At 37.5% G+C, this 20,695-nt stretch overlaps 5 protein-coding genes across 11 annotated transcripts; 3 read left to right on the top strand and 2 right to left on the bottom strand.

Moving 5' to 3' along the window:
• Window positions 1-59: 59 nt before the first annotated feature.
• MED10 (mediator complex subunit 10) lies at window positions 60-5,360 on the top strand. Of its 3 annotated transcripts, XR_006262350.1 has the most exons (4): window positions 60-512; window positions 847-1,440; window positions 4,536-4,619; window positions 5,060-5,198. XR_006262350.1 is itself a non-coding variant. In XM_043431606.1 (3 exons), exons 1-3 carry the CDS (start codon window positions 1,397-1,399, stop codon window positions 5,247-5,249), a joined length of 318 nt encoding a protein of 105 aa, XP_043287541.1. In that variant the 5' UTR covers window positions 1,306-1,396; the 3' UTR covers window positions 5,250-5,360. The 3 variants fall into 3 exon arrangements, 2 of the variants coding, with proteins under 2 accessions (XP_043287541.1, XP_043287540.1); XM_043431606.1 differs by lacking the exon at window positions 60-512 and having other exon boundaries at window positions 1,306-1,440; window positions 5,060-5,360; XM_043431605.1 differs by lacking the exons at window positions 60-512; window positions 847-1,440 and adding an exon at window positions 3,838-4,015 and having other exon boundaries at window positions 5,060-5,360.
• Window positions 1,477-3,685, bottom strand: LOC122417803 (epimerase family protein SDR39U1). 2 transcript variants are annotated; one of them, XM_043431603.1, is made up of 6 exons: window positions 3,537-3,685; window positions 3,348-3,454; window positions 2,772-3,042; window positions 2,364-2,626; window positions 2,078-2,191; window positions 1,477-1,775 (listed from the first exon to the last, which is right to left on the bottom strand). In XM_043431603.1, exons 1-6 carry the CDS (start codon window positions 3,559-3,561, stop codon window positions 1,650-1,652), a joined length of 906 nt encoding a protein of 301 aa, XP_043287538.1. In that variant the 5' UTR covers window positions 3,562-3,685; the 3' UTR covers window positions 1,477-1,649. The 2 variants fall into 2 exon arrangements, with proteins under 2 accessions (XP_043287538.1, XP_043287539.1); XM_043431604.1 differs by lacking the exon at window positions 3,348-3,454 and having other exon boundaries at window positions 2,772-3,038; window positions 3,537-3,672.
• Window positions 5,361-6,811: 1,451 nt separating the features above from the next.
• LOC122417801 (chitooligosaccharidolytic beta-N-acetylglucosaminidase-like) lies at window positions 6,812-11,544 on the top strand. The gene is made up of 6 exons (XM_043431600.1): window positions 6,812-6,952; window positions 7,050-7,430; window positions 8,469-8,880; window positions 9,701-10,653; window positions 10,748-10,881; window positions 11,157-11,544. Exons 2-6 carry the CDS (start codon window positions 7,366-7,368, stop codon window positions 11,387-11,389), a joined length of 1,797 nt encoding a protein of 598 aa, XP_043287535.1. The 5' UTR covers window positions 6,812-6,952; window positions 7,050-7,365; the 3' UTR covers window positions 11,390-11,544.
• A 500-nt stretch (window positions 11,545-12,044) lies between these two features.
• Window positions 12,045-19,406, bottom strand: LOC122417897 (parathyroid hormone 2 receptor-like). Of its 4 annotated transcripts, none has more exons than XM_043431789.1 (10): window positions 19,313-19,406; window positions 15,171-15,315; window positions 13,962-14,278; window positions 13,778-13,872; window positions 13,497-13,662; window positions 13,182-13,338; window positions 12,858-12,988; window positions 12,627-12,718; window positions 12,410-12,548; window positions 12,045-12,339 (listed from the first exon to the last, which is right to left on the bottom strand). In XM_043431789.1, exons 2-10 carry the CDS (start codon window positions 15,238-15,240, stop codon window positions 12,124-12,126), a joined length of 1,383 nt encoding a protein of 460 aa, XP_043287724.1. In that variant the 5' UTR covers window positions 15,241-15,315; window positions 19,313-19,406; the 3' UTR covers window positions 12,045-12,123. The 4 variants fall into 4 exon arrangements, with proteins under 4 accessions (XP_043287724.1, XP_043287725.1, XP_043287723.1 ...); XM_043431790.1 differs by having other exon boundaries at window positions 15,171-15,241; XM_043431788.1 differs by lacking the exon at window positions 19,313-19,406 and adding an exon at window positions 15,570-15,637 and having other exon boundaries at window positions 15,171-15,483.
• On the top strand, window positions 16,607-20,661 carry LOC122417734 (pickpocket protein 28-like). Its single transcript, XM_043431533.1, has 12 exons — window positions 16,607-16,661; window positions 16,732-16,898; window positions 17,326-17,516; window positions 17,596-17,746; window positions 17,844-17,989; window positions 18,380-18,452; window positions 18,535-18,724; window positions 18,827-19,012; window positions 19,169-19,225; window positions 19,309-19,498; window positions 19,812-19,918; window positions 19,994-20,661. Exons 1-12 carry the CDS (start codon window positions 16,607-16,609, stop codon window positions 20,326-20,328), a joined length of 1,848 nt encoding a protein of 615 aa, XP_043287468.1. The 3' UTR covers window positions 20,329-20,661.
• The last annotated feature ends 34 nt before the right edge of the window (window positions 20,662-20,695 follow it).

Genomic DNA, 20,695 nt, shown 5'->3' with positions numbered 1-20,695 from the left:
TGTTGCACCGCTTGGCGTGCTCTCTCGATTCTTCTGAAGTGTGCGCGCATCTTCTTGTTTATTGGTTAGCGTAAAAAAGCGGAAAATTCAAATGAGATTCACGAATCTACTTAAAAATATCAAGTTTTCAAATGTCCAACGAAAATGCAAGAGTTTTTTTTAAATTTATTCCAAGACCGCGTGATTATTCCAAACCTTTAGACTCATTCCACGACACTCGTGAAATTACAAGGCATTTTTTAAATCTATCATTCGCCGCTCCAAATTCTTCTCAGAAAACTTATCGAATTAAAATTAAAAAAACAAATGCGAGTGTTCGTTATTCCGCCCAAAAACTAATGTCAAAATTCACTCCTCGAACGATAAATCAATTTTTTAGCGTATCCATCAGTAAAATAAATTAAAAATGTACGATCTCATGCTGTCTTCGAAACCGAATTTGAAAATCGATGATAACACCAAACTTTGCTTTTCACGAAAGCCTTGTATCATATCATGGGTCCTGCTGTCCAGTAAGAATTTCTAACCTTCTTAACCTATTTTTTTTTTCAAGCACCTTATAAAAAGGCAATGAAGAAACTATCGAATTGAACGTAATTTTCGCTCTTGTTTTTTTTGTTAGTATTCAAATGATAATTTAAAAAATCAATAACTCTGCAAATTTGTTAAAAATCATTTTCGTCAAACTTTTATCAAATTTGGAATTCTCCTGTTCTTACCGCAGCTGTCAAATTCATCTTCAATAAAAATTTTGAGCATATTCATTGTCAAATCACATAAAGTTGATCCATTTGACATTGAAAGTACATTTAATTTGTAATATCCCCATGTGTTCTTATCGATCAGTTTCAGTGTTAATTTTTTTCCAAATGTTCCGACGTATAACGGACAACATTTTCTTGACAATTGTATCGATTCTGGGCATAACTTTATTCGGTCTGGACACGTTCGGTGAGTGGGAAGATTTTGTATTGGATAAAAAAGAGAAAAAAGCAACGATAACACGTTCGACATGGAGCGAAAAATGGATATTTCGAAAAACCCAAGAAACGACAATGAAATTGAGCGAAATTTGTCACGTCGGTGCATCAATGGGTTTGGGATTATTCATTTTGTGTCGAAACGGAAAAATTTTTCGTCTCGATACAAGAGGATTGAATCGCCGAAAAATTCAAAACTATCGAAAGGAAATTCACCGATTTCTTAACACTAGAAAATTATCTACAATCGATAAAACCCAGGAAAAACCGTACGAAAAAATGATCATTCATTCGGACTCGGAGGACGAAAAACGCCTCGAAATAAGTGACAGTGCTTCCATGGAAAATTTACGATTCCGAGATAAATTCATGGCAAAACGATTGCTTGATCGACGTTCCAGCGTCACTGGATTTCAATGTTGCACAGAAAATCCTCTAAGGAGAGGACGATTTATGATGAGTGAGTTTTCATACAAAAAATTAATTTTATTTATAATTTCCTTGGCAATTTTCATTTTTATTAATGAGAAGCTTTATTCTCGATTGATATTTTTTATTTCAACGTAAATCGACGTAACAAAGTTCGTGAACGTAATTTTTTTTACTAGAGAGAAAAACAGTATGAATAGCGATTTTCCGAGGTTTTCAACTCGAGCTTGGCTTGCGAAATCACAGTGGGTTGTTATACACGAGTTGAGCGACTTGAGTACAGGCTTTTTTTATGTCTGGGTACTCGAACTCAAATCCCGATTCCAACACCCTTTTAGGCAAGACTTTTTGACCTTCGGTCATAATCTGAAAATATTACGATCATTAAATACCAAAAAAGTAAAAATTCGAGAATTTAACATTTTTTAAATTCATTCTAAAAATACGAAAAGCAAATTCTTGTTGGGAAATGAGTTTTCAACTGAAGCTGTGATAGTGATATTTTATTTTCAACTGTGAATGGAAGCGTGAATTGTGAATGAATTCAAAAAGTTTGAGTTTCAAAAGTATCGTTTTTTTTCCATTTTTCAGTTCCAAAAGTATCCTTTTTCTTTAAATCTTCAATACCTCAAGTAATTATCGAATTGTAACATTTTTTTGAAACTTACTTTTGCTCGTTCTTCGTTGAAAATGAGATTGAGGACGAATTTCGGCAACGGTATTATGGCGGGTCTCCACATTGCGCTTGCAAATGCTTTAGCAAATTCTTTGTTCCTTACGAGCTAAGAAAAAATGTGAAATTGAAGTTATAAACATTTTGAATGATTCTCGACACTTTGACGTTGATTTTTTGCTCAGAATCATATTTTTGCTTTCTCAAAAGTGTCTTTGTCAAAAAAAAAGTTTTGCCGATCAAAAACCACACTTTTGGTCGAAATTTATGAAAATAATTACTTGTGGCGCTACGCCATTGAGCACCGGTCCCACGTCGTTTCGTAAGGCCCAAATGAACAAGTAGACCAAATCTTCAATGTGTATCCAAGGCATGAATTGTTCTCCAGAACCGAGAGGTCCGCCGAGTCCAAAGAAAAATGGCCAGATCGTTTGAGCGATCATTCCTCCTGTTCTTCCCAAAACAACACCAGATCTTATCGTCACCTGGTTCGTTTTGCAACCATCGGGAAGTTTGGCAGCAGCTTCCCACGCGTGGCAAAGTTCTGCAAACAAAAAAACGTAAAATTATCAATTTTCAAATCGATAGATAATACTTAACGAATGAGTTTATTTGATTTTTATCCATTCTTAAGTTTTATTATTTTTCATTATTTTCGAATATATAACTTTTTATTAGGAAATATTTACCTGACAAGTAGTCGTAAGGTTTGCACTTGTCATCTTCTGTGTATTCTTTTCCATTTGGTGGATAATAAGCGACACCAGAAATATTGACAAATTTTTTGGCGTCTGTGAACGTGACCGCTCGGCTCAGAGCTTTGGTCGTTTCCACACGACTGTTCCAAACGTTTTGTCGAAATCCGGTAGTCCATCTTCTTGTAGGGTCCAAAATATTTTGTCCCGCGACATTTATCACTGCAGTTGTATCCTTAGGTAATCCGTTTCTTGCCAATTCTGTCTAAAACATTGAGCACACAGTGAACAATCTTGTTCACCGTTTGGATTGTTAGAATTCAACTACTCTAAACCAAAGGAAGAAGAAAATTCATAGTTTATCTTGAAATTGAAAAAGAAGTTTTTAAATTTGTCTTCATAAAACATTACGATGAATATAAAAATTCCAAAATTATTCATAAAATATTTAGCAGATACTGAGAAATGAAGAGATGATAAAAAAAAAGATGAACAATGAACACCCTCTGAAAATTCATACGATTTAGTTTTGACGTTAATAAAGGGTAATTGAGAAATTTTATTAATTACCCAAGTGAGGCGGGAGGGACCGGGCATTCGCGAAATAATGGTAATACCCGCGCCCTCTTGTCTAAGCGCATTAGCGATGCACGAGCCTATAAAGCCGGTCCCACCGCCTAAAAAATGTTACATAACCTTCAACGTTGTTGGAAATACGTAAATGAAAAAACTATTATTGGGATAAGTACCTTCGCTCACCTATAACAACGTGTCCGAGTACCATTTTATTGTTTTTTTTCTAAACAACACTTCTCACTAATAATCTTGAATGGGACGTAAATTTTTTATAATTTGTTTCGCGAAATCCGTACCCGTAGTACCCGACTGTTCACGATATCGAAACTGACGAAAACTGAGATCGTAATATCGTAAATTCGTAATTTTTGATAGTTCCTGAAGCAGCCGCTAAATTACCCGTTGAATCCATCTTTTTGAAAAAGTTACTACCAGTCGGCAATTAGGTTATTCAAGTTACGTTTCATTTTTCTGCCACTGCACAGCAGCATGACAGTATTGACATTGTCAAGAATGGTCAAGAAATTGTAAACACTAAAAATGGCTGCTCCGTTAGAAAACTTGGAAACTCAGCTCGAATTATTTATTGAAAACGTTAGGCAAATTCGTATTATCGTTAGTGATTTCCAACCTCAAGGACAAAATGTGCTCAATCAAAAAATGTAAGTCATGGATTTTTCCCGTGCAACCAAGCCCGATCCCTTACTTTAGTTCGTCTAATTTCACGTACCATTGGTTTTGTGATTTACGAAATTGAAATTTACACAGATTTTGTACAAACGATTATTTTTATTAAGATTTTACTATTTAAATGGATCCTGAATGGGTAGTTAATTTTATCGATGTGAATTTTAAGTTCGAAAACAATGTTGTTGATTGTGAGGTTATGTTTCTGTGACTTTTAGCTTTTTTAACTTTTTTTTAGCTGAAAAATTCACAACTCTGGATAAAAAAAGTGATGACCATTTATATGAAGAAAAATCAAATGCAAAATTTATTCTATTCCCTATTAATAATCAACAGTTTATTTTCATATATTCCTTGAACTCTGAAATCATCGCTAGTTTCTACCTCAATTTTGAATTAGCAATTAAGATTCTCAAGAATAACTGTTCTGCATCTTATTTCAGTGAGAGAAAATAATGCTGATAAAAAAATGCTCACTTTGCCATTCGTTTTCAGCCAAGGCCTCGTGAACGGGTTACAAGAGATAGATAAATTGAAGGGACAGGTGCAGGATGTTCACGTACCTTTGGAAGTCTTTGAGTGAGTTTTTGTGCATATATATGTATACGAGATTTTATCAAATGAGTTTTGGAATTCTGTGAGATCTCACCAAACCGGTTTTTTGTCAAATTGAATACATTAACTGGTTTAATTTATGGCGTTCTGTTTTCGCCCTGCCTCGCATGGGTTATAACGTTTTTTAATTATTTCGGTATGGAATTCTTTTCAAATTTTTATCTCAAAATTTCATTCATTTTTTCATCCTGATCTAATGAAGTTTACAAATTTTTAGAACTGTCCAAGCTTTTCTAGCGTCAACGAATTTTTGAAATTCCTTCAAATACCTGAATTTTGATCTTTTTATGGAAATAATTTCATGCATCTCTGCATTAAAAAAAATTTTTGTACCTTCGCTTTCGAAAACTGGTTGGTTCTCTTTTTCGGAAGCGGAAAAAAACTCATATTTTTCTCCATTTCAGTTACATCGATCAAGGAAGGAATCCTCAGCTTTACACGAAAGATTGCATCGAGAAGGCATTGACCAAGAACGAGCAGGTCAAGGGCAAGATCGACGCTTACCGAAAATTCAAGGCTAACATGCTCGTAGAACTGAATCGCGTCTTCCCGAACGAACTAACGAAGTATCGGGCGATACGGGGCGACGAATAAATTTTTTCATTCCCATTGGCACAAAGTATTTTAAAAGTTTATTTATAATCATAAAAATTGAATGTTTGATCGTTTCTGTGAATAAAATGTGATTTTTGAAAGCATGAAAAAGGGAAAAGCAATTATTCACGCATTGACCTGGCGAGGAGACGAGTAAATTTTGACGTGTTTTAAAACCTCGTTCCTTTTGCTTCCTCATAGAGAAAGCTATGTGACGATGAAAATTTTTTTTTCCAGTTTTCAATGTCAATGTGCCCAAAATGTCCTAAAACATCGAAAAATCATATCTAGAAAAAATGTCCGGATGTGTGTGTGCATGTGTGTGTGTGTATGTTATGGCACTGCAAAATTAAAACTCTTATATAACTCGGAAACGGTTTGAGATACAAGGCTACCGTTTTGCACAGATGTTAATCTATACAAGCTTTTCATTTTCTGATAATTTTGTCAGAATTTGTAAAAAATTACGAACCCTACGACGTTTTGGAATTTTCATAAAAAGGGTGTCGACGCTCTAACTTTCGAAAATTTTAAGATTTATTAATAATTTTTTTTTTATAAATAGACTATCGTAATAGGAAGGTTGGTATTGAATTTGGGGAATATCGGTTGAGCGGTTTAAATTTTATGATTTTTTGAATTTTACGAAAATACGAGTTTTTCAAAAAATCGTCTAACCGCTTTAATTTTTGGAAATTTTGTAAGATATTGTGTATAAGTCTGTACTTCCTCTATACTTTCCAGCAAAGTTGTCGGAATTTTCTTTAATTTCAATGTAAATAGAAAAACGATGAAAATTGAAAGTTGCAAACTGTTTTTTCTGATGGCTCGTCATTCAGTTTTTTTTTATGAATTTAAACAAAGAGATAAATTAAAGTTCGTAAAAGAAGGTAGAGAAAATACATTATTTCCTTGTATACAAAAAAATGCTACAAATTGAAATTTGCAAATTGCTTCCTCAAGATGGTCAAGATGCACGATGCTCAAAGCTTCCTCTATGAGGAAGCCAAAATGAAAAATATAGCAGCTCGTAGAGTAAGCTTTGAGCATCGTGCATCTTGACCATCTTGAGGAAGCAATTTGCAAATTTTAATTTGCAGCATTTTTTTTGGTCATCTTATCCTGTGAATGTTCGATCGAATAATAAATTAGCAAATATTTGCCCGAGTAATCGGCATTTAACTGTGAAATGCAAATTCCTTTTTTTCATTGCATAATCTTGCTCCTCGCATTTTCTCATCAAGCCGTCACATTACTTCGATGATAAACAAATACATCGTCGATACATTCGACCCCAAAAATTTGAATGATTTTATCAAAAAACCGAGAATTTAACTTCGATGTTTTTCAAGCTGATTTCATTGCGTTTTATGTGCGCAGTGAAAAAAATGATCACGTTAAGACGTGATAATTTTTTTCCCCTCCCGATTATACCTGCGCACGAAAAAAAGCCGGGAACTGTGCATTCGAGTGCGATCAGATGATCCGACTGAAGAAGTGAAAATATAAGCATCCCTTTGAAAAATGTGAAAGTTATCGAATTAACGATCGTAAGGAATTAGTCTTCGTTCGAGAGGGTTGAAACTCGACGAATAACGTAAAAGGCGGGAGCAGCCGGCGACTCCACACACTTTTGAGGTTATGCCCAGGCTCTGCGATCCTTCGAGTTGTCCCCTGCGTTAATTACTCTCCGATAATACACAGTGAGTGTCGAAACTGTCGAATGTTTTTTCGAAAATTAAACCTTTCTCATATATCCTTGATTCGAATAAAAGAGAACATTTTGGATGTTTTTTTAAGGAGCCTGTATAGATCGATGGATTGCGAAATGTACGCTCAATAACCCAGTATTGATCGAGTGATTGCTCAAGACGACACACACAGAGCAGTTGTTCCGACAAAAGATGTTTATCTTGTCCCTTTATCGTCGGGCTTAGCAACCATGATTTCTCGCGATCAATTCGAATGTTAAGCACGTCGATCCCCACCACACTTTCTTTCTCACGTACGCGCTCCTTTGCGGCGTTATTTCCAGTTCGCAGGGAGGCATAAAATCATATTGTGGACAGTGAAGGAAGCTTAGTCAGTCGGTCGCCTTGGCGATAGTTCAGGTCTCATGTTCCTCATATTAATAACAATTTTTGCCCTTCAGGGTTTTATTGTCACCGCTGAAGAATTCGAGTAAGTTTGTTTTTGTTTTTTCCTCTATTATTTATTTCCGTCATATTACGATTCGTTTACTATTTTTAAAATGTTTTTCTTTCTCGCTGCTGAAACAAAGACTTCGGAGCAAAATTATTGGAAAATTCAACCTGTCAGAACCGATCAAAGTCGCCATTCAAGTTTATTTAATTCTCTATTCCAAATAAAATTGTCAAAATAACAATTGGAAGAATAATTTTTGGACAGAATACTGAGACTTTTTTTTTCAAAATTTATTATCGTCTCGATTTATTTTTTATTTTGTGTTTATTGCACAACGTGAACGATTTCGATAAAATTTTTCCAATTTTTTATTAATTCGAAAATTCGTTGCTCCAAATAACATCGAAATGAAACCGCGAAATAATTTTGTTTATTCAAATCGAAAGTCGAATATTTCCATCTCGGTCAATGTGTGGTTTAAAGTTGTCTCGCGAAAGTCGTGCAAGCATGTGGCGTGAGAGGCTGAAAATATTATTAGAATCGTGCATTGAGCGCATGTGGATAAAAAAGTTGGAGCGCACGTGTTAAATTGCGACCTTTCTTCCACTTTCACTCACCGAGGCGAGCTGATAGACTTAATTTTCATTGATTTTCCGCGACACGAAGAAAAATCGTGGATATTTTTTTAAAAGTCAAAATCAATACGAGACATGATTGTTCGATGATAAAAAAATTGATTTTTTTTTTAAGCATAAAAACGGGATGAAAAAGTATGAGAATAAAAATTAACCCTTAGAGTGCATCTGGGGTAAGGTTGACCCCAAAATTTTTTTAACCGAAAAAGTGCTTTTTGCTCGCACTATCAACTTTGAGCACGTTTTTGAGCAATGAAAAAAAATTTTTTTGGAAATCCGACTTTGCAGCCCTAAAGTTGGATCAAAAAACTGCAAAAAGTGACTAAACCTTTTATTCCGAAAAGCGCATAATTACCGAGATATTCGATGTCAAAAATGACCTGGGGTCAAAGTGACCCCATGTGCACGAATTGAATTTTCTTTTTTTTTTTCTTTTCAGTTCGCCATGGCATTACAAATGCGTGGGGGGTTTGTGCAAGAAAGAAATGATCACACCGGACGTCAAGACGCCACAGTCGTTGGGAGTCTGTCAATTGTTTTGTGGAGAAGCGGGTGCGTTATGGCCGAAACCAACGGGGCATTTGTCCTTGGGAAATTACGTGGCTCATTTGGATCCTTCGAAGATGAGTTTAAGGGGCGTAATAACGAGGACGAGCGTCGGTGGACTTTTGCTAAGGAACGTTGATCGTATGAAAAAAAATGCGAATAAAATGGCCGATGGTAAATTTCGGGCCGGTGGCATGGGCATGGAGATTTATGTCAGTGGTATAAAGAATCTTAACGATGCTCGGATCACCTTGGATACCAATGAGAATTACTCGTTGAAAATTTATCAACAGGATGGAGCTGTGGTAAAAAATGATCGATTTTTTAACGAGTCATTAACTCATGCACTCACCTGGTAACTCATGCACTTGCTACTCGACTTGCTGATTCATTTACTTGGCAATTCACTGATTTTTAACTCACGCTACACCGTCAAGGTTACTTTGTCACCAATTCGTATTCGTTTCTCCATTTTGTACATGCTTTAATCCAAATTAACTCACTTAAGTTGATAACTTAAGCACGGGAAGAGTCTTCGGCAACTCGAGCAATTCACTCACACTCTCCTTCAGGCCTGAACTCAATGAAATTATTTTCTGAAAATCCTTCATTGAGTTGTCGATTAACTCAATCATTCACCTCGATCGTTTCCGATTCAGTGACTCTCAAATCTCGTATAACTCGAGCTCCAAGAGCTTTATTCGTACAAGCACTTGTCAATACAATCGTTCACCCATCGACTTGTTGCCGATCGTCCTCACGGCAGGAGCGAATTTCTCAAGTAATCGCTAACTCAATCACTAATTCATCCAACGAGTTTTCTTGTGGTTTTGAATTTTCACCCAGAAACAGATTTTAACTCAAACACTTGAATTTTAACTCAAAAACCTGAACTTTAACCTAAAAGCTTGAATTTAAGCTCAAAAACTTGAACTTTCACTCAGGAAGTTGGATTTTAACTGAGTAGCTTGGATTTCAACGAAAAAATTTGAATTTTAACTCAAAAACTTAATTTCAATTCAGAAATTTAAATTTTAACTAAAGAAACTAACTTAAATACTTTTTTTAAATTAAGTAACTCCGTACGAGTTCAAATCTGATAAAAAATTCGTTTTTGTTGGTCAGATAAATGCGACGATCGTCGCATCGACGTATTTCGGAGCTCGCCACGGTCTCGAGACCCTCAGTCAGTTGATAGTTTACAACGAGCTTCGGAAAGAGATTCAAGTTGTGAGGGACGCTTACATCGTTGATGCTCCAGTTTATCCGTATCGTGGAATCCTTCTCGACACGTCACGAAACTTCATTGACAAAGCTTCGATTCTAAGGACGATAGAAGCTATGGGAATGTCGAAAATGAACACGTTCCATTGGCACATTACCGATTCGCACAGTTTCCCGTACGTGAGTAAGACTTGGCCAAAATTGTCGCTGTACGGAGCTTACACGCCTGACAAAATTTACACCGAAGACGATGTCAAAGAAATCATAGACTTTGGTCTCCTTCACGGGGTTCGTGTACTCCCAGAATTCGATGCACCAGCCCACGTCGGCGAAGGTTGGCAATGGGTCGGCGATAACGCAACGGTTTGCTTCGGTGCTGAACCCTGGCAAAACTATTGCGTTGAGCCACCCTGCGGTCAGTTGAATCCCACCAGTGACACAGTTTACGAAGTTCTCGAAGGCATCTACAGGGACATGGTGAACGATTTCAAGCCCGACATCTTCCACATGGGTGGCGACGAAGTCAACATTAATTGCTGGAGATCGGCCCAAGTTATCACCGACTGGATGAGCAGACAAGGCTGGAACCTCACTCAGGCAAATTACTACGAACTTTGGAATCATTTCCAAGATCGCGCTTACGATAAACTCAAAATAGCCAACGGTGGCAAAGACCTCCCAGTCGTTTTGTGGACCAGCGGACTCACCGACGAAGAAGCCATTCATCATCTTGATCCTGCTAAATACATCATTCAAATTTGGACCACCGGAACTGACAAGACCATCGGGAGACTCGTGAAAAATAATTTCAGAATGATTTTCTCAAATTATGATGCTTTGTACTTCGATTGCGGGTAAATGTTATGCCTTAAGGATTTCAAAATTTTGAGTTTCGAGAAATTCATTTGCGTTTTTGACCAGGGCTGATAGTGAAAAACGATTTTTCAGATTTGGTGCCTGGGTCGGCGCAGGAAACAATTGGTGTTCTCCGTACAAAGGCTGGCAGACAGTTTACGATAATTCGCCCTTAGACATCATCAAAAAGCAAGGATTCAGCGAAGCCAAAAAACACCTGATACTCGGTAAGGAGTTTTTCGAATCCCAACTCGGATATTGAAGAATTGAATTATTGATGAGTAGCGTTAGTTTGCTCAGTCATTAACTCACTCATAAGTTATTATCGTACGGACTTCTAAATAAAAGTTCTCTGAATGGACTTGCGAACGTCGAAGCTGCATTGATTATTCGAACTAATGAGTGTGTTGAGTTAGCAACTCATTCGAGTCATGAGTTGATTAACTTATTGATCGAAGTAGCAACTATTCTGTGACTCATTGATGCGAAATTGATCCTCCAGGTGGCGAGGCAACTCTTTGGTCAGAGCAGGTTGACAGTACTTCGGTAGACTCGAGGCTGTGGCCACGATCAGCTGCTCTAGCTGAAAGGCTGTGGGCTGAGCCTCAATCGACCTGGATTCACGCCGAACAAAGAATACTTCGGCATCGTGAGAGATTAGTTCAACGAGGTATTCTTGCTGACAGCCTCGAGCCTGAGTGGTGTCTACAGAATCAAGGCTCATGCTATTTGTAACGAAGCATAGTTGTATTCTCAAACGACCATTTTCATCTCAGGGAATTTTAGAAGTTATTGCAATTATGATTTTTCCATCCTTTCGTACGTACGCTTTGTAATGTTTACAATAAAGTTTTGCACTGTGTATAAGTGCATCAATTGTTTTTAACTTACAGCGATGATATGACTTTTGAATTATATCCTCGTCGACACTATTAAAAAATCTAGAGTTCTACGAATCCATTTGCCTTTCGTTAGAAATAACTTAGGTTCAATTGAGTTAAAGTTTTATTACAAGCTCAAACGAATGTACTCACCGAATCGATCGTAACTCAAAACTCAATTTACCTGAGTGCTTGAATTTCTATTGGTGTTGGGCCACCTGAATTGACTCGCATCTTATTAACTCAAGCTCGTGACGGTAGAGATTGAAGCCAAGTTCAAAGTTAACTTATGGATTCGAGTTAAAGGCTGCGGCTTCTGACTTGGGTCAACGGTTGAGGGTTTGACTCAAGCTTGAATATCAGTTTCAGCTTAGTTCGAGGATCGACTTTAGACTCGAGTTAATATTTGAGTTTTACCAACTCAAGTTCGTAAGTTACTCTTGATTCACTGAACTCAACTTCAAGGTGAATTTTCGCTTTTGGAAATGAATGGGGGAGGCGCCTCAGGATGCAGATTTTATTAGGCAATTTTATTAAGGGCTAGTTTCCAGGGGATCAAAATAATTGATAACTTTATAATTTGAGTTATTACAAAGTTGACACATTAGTGCGAGCTTTTTCGTTGTTCACGAGATGATCGTGTCCCGTCTTCCTTGGTCCCGGATCCGAGGATTTTCCAAGTTTTCGGTTCGGCATGAGGAAAGAATCAACTCCACGACGCGACCTCTGAGCTCTCCAGACCCTTCGAACTTCTGCGCGTACTTCACCATTCAAAAGACAGTACAAAAAGGCGACGAAACAACCCTGAGGAAGATGGAAAGTCAAACTTCGCTTGTCTCGAGTTTAAATACTTAATCACGAAGGAAAGTCTCACTTGAAATGAAGCGAACAGCTGGTCACAGAAAAGCCAAATGAGTTCAACCAGCTGATTGTCGTGATAAGCCAAACCGAGAAACAGAGTGTAATGGGCTCCGAAGAGGGGCACGAGAACGAGCGTCGACTTTGCCCAACGCCTGGAACAATAATCATTCGAAAAATCGAATTTTCTACCAAATCAATTCCCGTCGTCAAACTCGTTTTTTCATTCTTACCCGTACTGCATTTTTTTTCGTTGAAGGTGAACGGAGGTTTTCATTTTTATCAGGAGAACTCGTACTATGTTGATGAACAGTACGAAATTGAACTGGAAAAGAGTCAATTTCGTTCGAGAACGTTCAATCAAAATGTCAATTAAAAATCATCACAATTCATTGATTATTTTTCCTCATCATTAAACAATTTCCACTGGAATTTCCTCGTCGAATTTGTTGCATAACACTTACCAGAATGGAGATTATGATTGGTATTCGAATAATGAGAAAGAGTGAGGGATTGTTGTGGGTCGTCCAGCAAAGTGTATCCTCCATTATTACGCGTATGAAAATCCACACAATTACGACCAGAGCCGGCAGAGCTATGACGGAGAAACTTTTACGAGTAAAAATATGCTGAATGGTCAAATGAATGAATAAATAAATCGATGAATAAAAATTCGAAGCTCAAAACAATTGGAATGAAATGAAAGAAAACAAAAATAATATAAAAATTGACAAGGCAATTTTGAATTCAAAGAAATCTTGACAAATGATCATTCGACGTTATCGTACCCCAACCCATTAAAACGTAAATGGTGATTGAAGAAGTGTCAGCACAGAGAGCCAGGAATACGAGATTGTGGAGGTACACCCCTTCCATGAGAATCCAAGCATAGTTGGCAACTATGAAATACTGCCAGAGGCTCGTGATGGCTTTGCACACCCAGATCTGTTGGGGGGAAAAATGTTGTTTTGAGGCGAAATGTACAAAAAAATGGATATGAAGAGCATAATATTTGGAACAATGAAAAAATATCGTTTCAAATTTTTTTAGGGACTGGAAAATTCGACTAATGAAGGAACGAGTGAGAAAAAACTCGAGCCTACGTTGCGCTCTTTGATGAAGGTGCTTCTGCCATCGACCGTGACAACGTCCCAAGCAAGTCCGATGCCATCGACGAAGAGCCAGTCCTTCAGAAGTGCCATGAACGCTCTCATGATGAAAGAAGCGAACAAATGCATGTGCAATCGATTTCTCGGATTCCTCAATTTCCTTAAGCCATAAGAATAGAATTTGAGATCAAGAAAGTTATTGCGGTGCTTTCCAGTGCTCGTTGTGTGCTTGAAGAAGCTTCGAAAACGAAGCTCAGTTTCGTCGTTCATGTTACCTGAGTAATGAGAAAACGACCATGGCGATGACGAGGGTGGTGAAGGAGGTTGCGTAACCAATCTGCGAAATGGTTTTCACGATCGGTAGCCATTTCTGATTTTTCAATAAAATACAAATGGGACATTAGCATTTCGAACGAAAAAGAGCCCGAACGATGATCACTAAAGTTTCCATTGACTTACGGTTAGTAGCGTTGAGTTGCTGGTTTCTTCGTATTCGAAATGTGAAATTTTGAGATCGGTCACTGCCGTGACGTAATGTCCGGCGGGAGGTGTGCAAAGAGTGTAATTGCTCCATGTGACGTCCTCGTCGTTACGATACCATTCCCCATTAGCCAAGCACCTTTTGGTTGCAGTGGCTGTAGCAGGACTCCTGTACCCTAAAATGTATTGAGGAGGACAGAGAATCGCTGCTATTCCAGGCGCTAATTGTCGAGGCCAACACAAGATGCCATCGAAGGACGGAGGGCATCGGAGGTTCGTGAAATTCCCCTGGATATCTGAACCGAATATCAAAAAAGGTTAGAAAGAACGAAGCAGGAGCGACTTCGCAGCACTCCAACATGGGCATTTGTTATTTTTTTAAATGGCTTCGATAACGTGAAAAACTTGAAGAAACAATTAGTGACGGATTTAGTGACAAAAGAAATCAAGACTCCAGCCAAGGATCCGGTGGCAAGTTTCATTGCGAATTCGGAAATGGGCATAGTTTGTATTTTTTTCGATTCAGCTTGCACTTTTAGTGACGGGCTTAGTGACCGGATTAGTAACATTAGTGACTTTTGTCACTAGACAAAAGTAATCGAGGCTCTATAACGATAGATTTAGCATCGTTTTGATATAATACCGTCACAGCGGAGCATTCGGTTAGTGTGTTCAGTTACAATTTTAGTGACTGAGTTAGTGACGAAATGATCGAAAACTTGGTCGTGTTCGACATCGTGATATCAAGCGATTCGGAAAAATCTGCCGAAAAAATTAGCTCAAATTAGTGACGTCACTAATTTTTTTTTGTCTTTCATGTTTGTCACTAATTTTCGTCACTAATTCCACGGAGTTTTCAATGAGAATATTCGGTCGATCTTCTGGCAACGTATTTAGTGACGCTTTTAGTTTTAGTGTGAGTGAACCCTTCGAATTTTCAGAATTAGTCACAGTCTTCGTCGCTTTGATTGCCATTGAAAATTTCTCCACAAATTAGCATTGTTTCTGAGTCCTGGTATCAAGCTTTAGTGACGCGATTAGTGACAAGCCGAGTTGGCATTTTATTAGTGCGATTAATTGATGTTGAAGCTGCACTTAATCGATATTGCACCGAGAACTCGACGATCGTGACTCTATTAATTCTAGGTGCTAACACTTATAGTGACAACTAAACGGTAGTCAACTCACGCTCGATGAACAAATGCTCGCATTGCTTCTTTTGGCTCTGCATAAATCGCTCCACTTCCGAAAGCTCCATGCTGGAAAATACGCCGAACAATTTTGGCACTAACGTTCAATCAAGCGATAGAAAAAAAAATATTTATTTTGACATCTGTAAAGAAAAAAATGTTTCAAAATAGTGCGTCCAAATGTCACGACGACTTTGTTGATTTCTTGTAGCACGATGACCTTCCGACCCGACTCGATAAGACCCGACCCGAAACTACAATTTCAGTGACGAATTCCGTGACCGTACTTCCGAGGCTCGAATTAGCGACACCTTCGAACGAGTTGAAAACGAAATTCATCGATTAGTGACGCGACTAAATCTCTGCTCATCTGATTTCAAGCTCAAAATCAACGCACTGCGATTTATTTAATGTCCATTATCTTTGTCGCGAGATATTCAAATGACTCGCGATCTTCGTCGTGCCACGATCGGAGTGCTTGTGAATCACTGCCTGCGGAAACCGATATCCCATATCTTGGACGTTCCGAGATTTTCGATTCGCGCAAGCGTCGAACTTACTTTCATTCTTCGAATGAAAAATCGGTTTTCTTTGAAAAAGTATTAGAACAAAAATTTTCATGAAAACGAAACGAAGCTACTTCCGAAAACGTGGCATCAAATATTTTTTGCATTGGGTCCTGACGAATGTCAATTCTTCTCAACTCAACTTTTGTTCAATGGAGAAAAAAATCGCCACCACCTGGATTGTGATGACGAAGATTTACTTTTTGTGATGATTTTAAGTACTTAATGTCGTTCACGTTATAATTAATGAGATGAACAATTATCCAGAAAACGAGGAAGAATTTTATCAGTATTAGTGAAATTTAATACGAAGGAGAGTAGGATTGATGGAAATTGAATGTTGTGTCAAGTCGTACACTCCTCGAGTGTTTTCGAGGCGATCTAAAACACGAGGCTTGTGGACGAAGCGATCTATCAAGTGACAATCCCATCGAGTGTTTGGTGAACAAATATCAATTATCAAAGTGCTATCGAGTCAACTTTTTAGACTGTTATTCCACTTGACTTATGCGCGTATATGAAACAATGTCGTTACACAACAATGGCTAATAAAATATTATTTTTTAATCTCATCATCCGAAACTTGAGCGTATTTACGTTTCCGTATTTTTCATTTGGCGCTTACTATTGAGCTACATAAGGCTTCTTAATTGTATTTAGTGCGTTTTTATTCGACCGAGTATAATCATCGAATGAATTTCGTGGGTCGGGACGACTGTTTTTTTTATTTATTTACTTCCATAAATTTCCCCGGAAGCTTCATAGAAAGATGGGAAAAACCTGGCGAGGTTCGCAGTGAAAAAAGAGACTCAAGACGGTGAAGATTGTGCGTCAGGTGGGAAAGAAATTTCGATAATTTTTTCGGAGCATGGGGAAAGAGTTTACGACAAAATTGAAAAATTGTGGAGGCAGGAAATGCGAGGGTGAGCTGCGCAGTATTTTCTCGGTTGCCAACACGAGTTTCGTTGAAAACGATTTTTCCCAATTTTCTAGTAGAAAAACATCCGATTCGTGAACTCATTGAGAAGCGAAAGTGGAAATGCATCATAAAGGGGTTAGTTCACGACGCCCAGAACTATTGCGAAACCACGACGCTTCATGGATTTCATTATATCACTTCCAACGAAGTTACTTGTACGGCTAAAATAACATGGCTGACGGTGAGTGAAAAAAAATGGTTTATTTCATCTCATTGATCAGTCGGTATTTAAAGTAACGAAGTTGAGTTAATCGGCAACAGTTTAATAAATTAAACTTGAACTCATTCCAGTTGAGTTACGTTCGGTCAAGTTGAATTTCTACTGAGTTCAACGCCATGAGTTAATTTCCCCTGAGCTCACACAATGAGTTAATTTCTTCCAAGTTCTCACAATGAGTTCATTTCACCCGAATCGAATGTCATAAATTAATTTCTTCTGAGTTAAACGAAATTGAGTTAATTTTTTGTCGAGTACATTGTCTTGTGCTAAATTAACCTTCTCTGACTCTCAGTCAGGGTTGAGTCAAGCTCCATTGAGTTAATTTCTTTATACAAAAATGACTCATTCTCTGAAAGTATGATGAATGTATTCATTGGCCACCTTCAAGGTTTGTTGCATGAGTTCCAGTCTCTGCATTTATTTAATGCTGTCCGTTTGGAACAAATACACAATGACACCAGCGATCATAAGTGTTGAGTCGACGACTTATCCCCTTTGGGGGTTTCCATTCCCGGCAGTATCAATTTGTAACTTCAACAAAGTTTATAAACCTCGTGGTGATATATTAGCTGAAAAAATGTGAGTTGCTTTTGTTTAGATTCATACTTGACTCATGAAAAAGTGATGGAGAAATAAAATCGGGCCCTTTATTATTCAGGAAATACAGCGGCATGAACGATTCAGAAATCGCATGTTTCTTTGATGGCCTACCTTCGATCGTGCACGAAAAATTTTCAAAAAAGGACTTTTATCGTGGTACGCAAACTTTAAAACGTCTCGGATTTAATCCTGAAACAACTATGTATACCGTGAGTCACATTTTCTCATCAAGCGCTGAAGTATTTATGAAACTTGAATTAACTCGAAAGTATTTTTTCTTTGATCTGACAACGGTTTTTTTGTCAGTTGATGCAGCCCTGCGACAAATTTTTGGTCAAATGTCGTTGGCTGGGTAAACAATACAATTGCTCGACAATTTTTAAAACAGTCAAAACTGTTCAAGGTTTTTGCTGCGCCTTCAATTACCATGTGCTTCACGGTGAATACCCATAGTAAGTTCTGGTACTTTCCTCTTGACGAGACTCGACTTGAGTAAAAACTCATAGAAAAATATCGAGCATTTCGCGTTCGGTGATATTTTGTTAATTCATGTTAAGAGTATCTGCCATGAGTACTGACTCATGAATTTTTCATAAATACTGACTCATTAACTTTGACAATAACCAACTTCCGAAAGGGACTTAAGCACAGTTTGAATTTTCATGTATTCATCAACTCGTGAGTCACTAACTCAAATTCCAATTCGAATATCAAGTCACTCAAGTAACTTGAATTTGATGTTGAGTTAGCCCTATTTTTCTAGACATCAAACGATTTCATTGTCTATACAAGTCTATATGATGATAAAAATAAAACAAATATTTTTTTTAAACAACTTACAGTGACGGTCACAATATAATTGGTATGGAAAAACCAGAGGATGATTCGGAGTATCCAGGCGTTTTCAATCCTCTGGTAAACTTCACCTCAAATTAATGCGAGTATCAACGAATTCATTAAAAATCTAGAAAATGGTAGATCTCTTTTGTTTCTACAGATGATACCGGGATCTGGAAGAGATTACGGACTTTTTGTGGCAGTAAACGTGGAAAGTGAGACTTATCGGGCTCCGATAAGGGGCTATTTTGGGGCTTCCGTTATGATACACGATCCTCTAGTTTATCCGGAAATCAATATACAATCTATCAATATTCAGCCAGGTCAAGAAGTTTCCATAAATTTAAAAGGTGAAAAAACTCAACGAGTCAGGCTCACTTTTGCTAGAAAAAACTTTCCGTCATCATGAGTCATTGAGTAAATTAAAAATGAGAATGATTTTTTAAAAACAGGTAGTGTGATCGAGAGTGAAGAAAGTCTTCGGTCACTCAGCCTGAATCAGCGCAAATGTTTTTTCGATGATGAAAACAAGTTGAATACAAGCTCACTGTACAGATACGAATCTTGCATAAGTGAATGCAGAATGGAATATATTTTCTTGAAGTGCGGATGCGTGCCGTTCTATTATCCAAACACGAGTGAGTCGATTGGAAAAAAAAATAAAAAATAACATCAACTACGATCTGTTGGAATTTTACCAAAGGAAATTCGTCAGATTTGAATCGAAGTCAATTTTTGGTTAAGTTTTACTCGAGTCATTGACTCAACTGCAATGAGTGATTCATTATTTTCAGTGAAAAGTGCACCGATCTGTGGACTTCTGGATCTACCATGCTTACGACAGCATAGAAGTAATAAAACTATAATTGGTGTTAAACAAATTTCTATTTGAGTCACAATAATCATTAATTGATTTGAATATCGAAAAAAATAGATACCTTAGCGCTGCTGGAGGCTTCGAGCATCGATGAAAATGCAAACAACTCGAACATGCCACCAGTGGAGAGAGTCAAGTGTCGTCATGACTGTTTGCCACAATGCACTGACAGATCTTATACTCTGACATCAAGTAGTGCTTGGTTCATGTCAGAGGAAAACTTCCGGAAAGCTCACATCAATGAAAAGTAATTTGAAAACAAAATCAAACGATTTTAGAAAATTGTCTATTTTTTTTTGTAAAAACAAATGCAAAAGTACTTTTTCGATGCTTCCTCCGATGCTACATTCGTGAGTCATTGATTTTTTGACTCGCGCCAAAATTCGTCGATTTTGGTATCAGAAATTTAATGATTTTTCGAAAACAACTCATCTCAGAGCAATATGGATAAGAACATTTTTCTTCAGAATTTCCATTCCTATCACCTTTTGACGGCTCAATATAATTACTTTGCTTACGAAAATATTCATGAGTTATGACTTATTTGTACACGATTCCAGACCTTTTTTCGAATCGTCTAATGAATCATCTATCACGGTGTACTTTCCGGACATAACGTGTCTCAAGTATCGTAGGGAAACTGTTATGACATGGGAAAATCTTCTGGGTAAGCATTGCAGTGTTTCGTTAGTAAGTATCGTGACGACTTGAGTTTTTTTTTAAACAAAGTGTTTTTTGTCAGCTGCTTTTGGAGGAATCTTTGGGCTGTGCATCGGAGGCTCATTCGTGAGTTTGGTGGAAATCGTATATTTTCTGACGATTCGTATTTTCCGCCAGCAAAAAATTGAGAATTCGGAAAAGCCTCTTTACGCTCGTGAGCTGAGTGGACCGATTGAAAACCGAACTCACGTGGCAACCGAACAGTTGAACGTCGGATGGACTGACAATTTCCACAAGCAATTCGATTTCAACAAAAGCACCCAGATTCTACCAAAAACTATGTTTTACTATCCGAAACAGGAACCAAACAAAATAGTTTTTACGATTGACGTCTCCGGTTATAAACCCGTGAACTGACTCATGACTAACTCAACGTAAACGTTCGATTCGACTCAGTGTATGAACTTGAAAACTTATTGAAAAATCACCAGACACAGATTTCTTGGTAAAATCATGGCCTCTGATCAATCAAACAATCGTGAGTTAATGAGTTAGTCATCGAGTTAATTCGAGTTAACTCACCACTAGAATTGAAGCTCGAGTTTAACTCGTTGATCAAACTTTGAATTTTGATTGTGAACTTGAACGATTTTTAAGTCGTTTCAATACTTCATTCAGACATTAAGGGTCCAAGTTCAAATTATTATGACTGCAAGCAAAATTATAATAAAAGCAAGTTTATTTCGTTGACTTCCATATTAGGATTTGGAATATTCAGGAAGAT

The sequence above is a fragment of the Venturia canescens genome, chromosome 11 (assembly GCF_019457755.1).
Source record: "Venturia canescens isolate UGA chromosome 11, ASM1945775v1, whole genome shotgun sequence".
Lineage (NCBI taxonomy): Eukaryota > Metazoa > Arthropoda > Insecta > Hymenoptera > Ichneumonidae > Venturia > Venturia canescens.
This window is presented reverse-complemented; position numbering and strand designations above follow the sequence as displayed.

Coding starts and splice junctions, on each gene's coding strand:
- LOC122417897 (XM_043431789.1), bottom strand. CDS start 15,240: ATGGAGCTTTCGGAAGTGGAGCGATTTATGCAGAGCCAAAAGAAGCAA. Junction 12,989..13,181: donor TTACGTTTTAATGGGTTGGG/GTACGATAACGT, acceptor TCTCCGTCATAG/CTCTGCCGGCTCTGGTCGTA. Junction 12,340..12,409: donor AGCTGTTCGCTTCATTTCAA/GTGAGACTTTCC, acceptor CATCTTCCTCAG/GGTTGTTTCGTCGCCTTTTT.
- LOC122417734 (XM_043431533.1), top strand. CDS start 16,607: ATGGGGAAAGAGTTTACGACAAAATTGAAAAATTGTGGAGGCAGGAAA. Junction 16,899..17,325: donor CTAAAATAACATGGCTGACG/GTGAGTGAAAAA, acceptor GCCACCTTCAAG/GTTTGTTGCATGAGTTCCAG. Junction 19,499..19,811: donor AAAGCTCACATCAATGAAAA/GTAATTTGAAAA, acceptor ACACGATTCCAG/ACCTTTTTTCGAATCGTCTA.
- LOC122417803 (XM_043431603.1), bottom strand. CDS start 3,561: ATGGTACTCGGACACGTTGTTATAG. Junction 2,627..2,771: donor ACCTTACGACTACTTGTCAG/GTAAATATTTCC, acceptor TTTTGTTTGCAG/AACTTTGCCACGCGTGGGAA. Junction 1,776..2,077: donor TCAACGAAGAACGAGCAAAA/GTAAGTTTCAAA, acceptor TAATATTTTCAG/ATTATGACCGAAGGTCAAAA.
- MED10 (XM_043431605.1), top strand. CDS start 3,894: ATGGCTGCTCCGTTAGAAAACTTGGAAACTCAGCTCGAATTATTTATT. Junction 4,016..4,535: donor AATGTGCTCAATCAAAAAAT/GTAAGTCATGGA, acceptor ATTCGTTTTCAG/CCAAGGCCTCGTGAACGGGT. Junction 4,620..5,059: donor GTACCTTTGGAAGTCTTTGA/GTGAGTTTTTGT, acceptor TCTCCATTTCAG/TTACATCGATCAAGGAAGGA.
- LOC122417801 (XM_043431600.1), top strand. CDS start 7,366: ATGTTCCTCATATTAATAACAATTTTTGCCCTTCAGGGTTTTATTGTC. Junction 7,431..8,468: donor GTCACCGCTGAAGAATTCGA/GTAAGTTTGTTT, acceptor TTTTCTTTTCAG/TTCGCCATGGCATTACAAAT. Junction 8,881..9,700: donor ATCAACAGGATGGAGCTGTG/GTAAAAAATGAT, acceptor TTTGTTGGTCAG/ATAAATGCGACGATCGTCGC.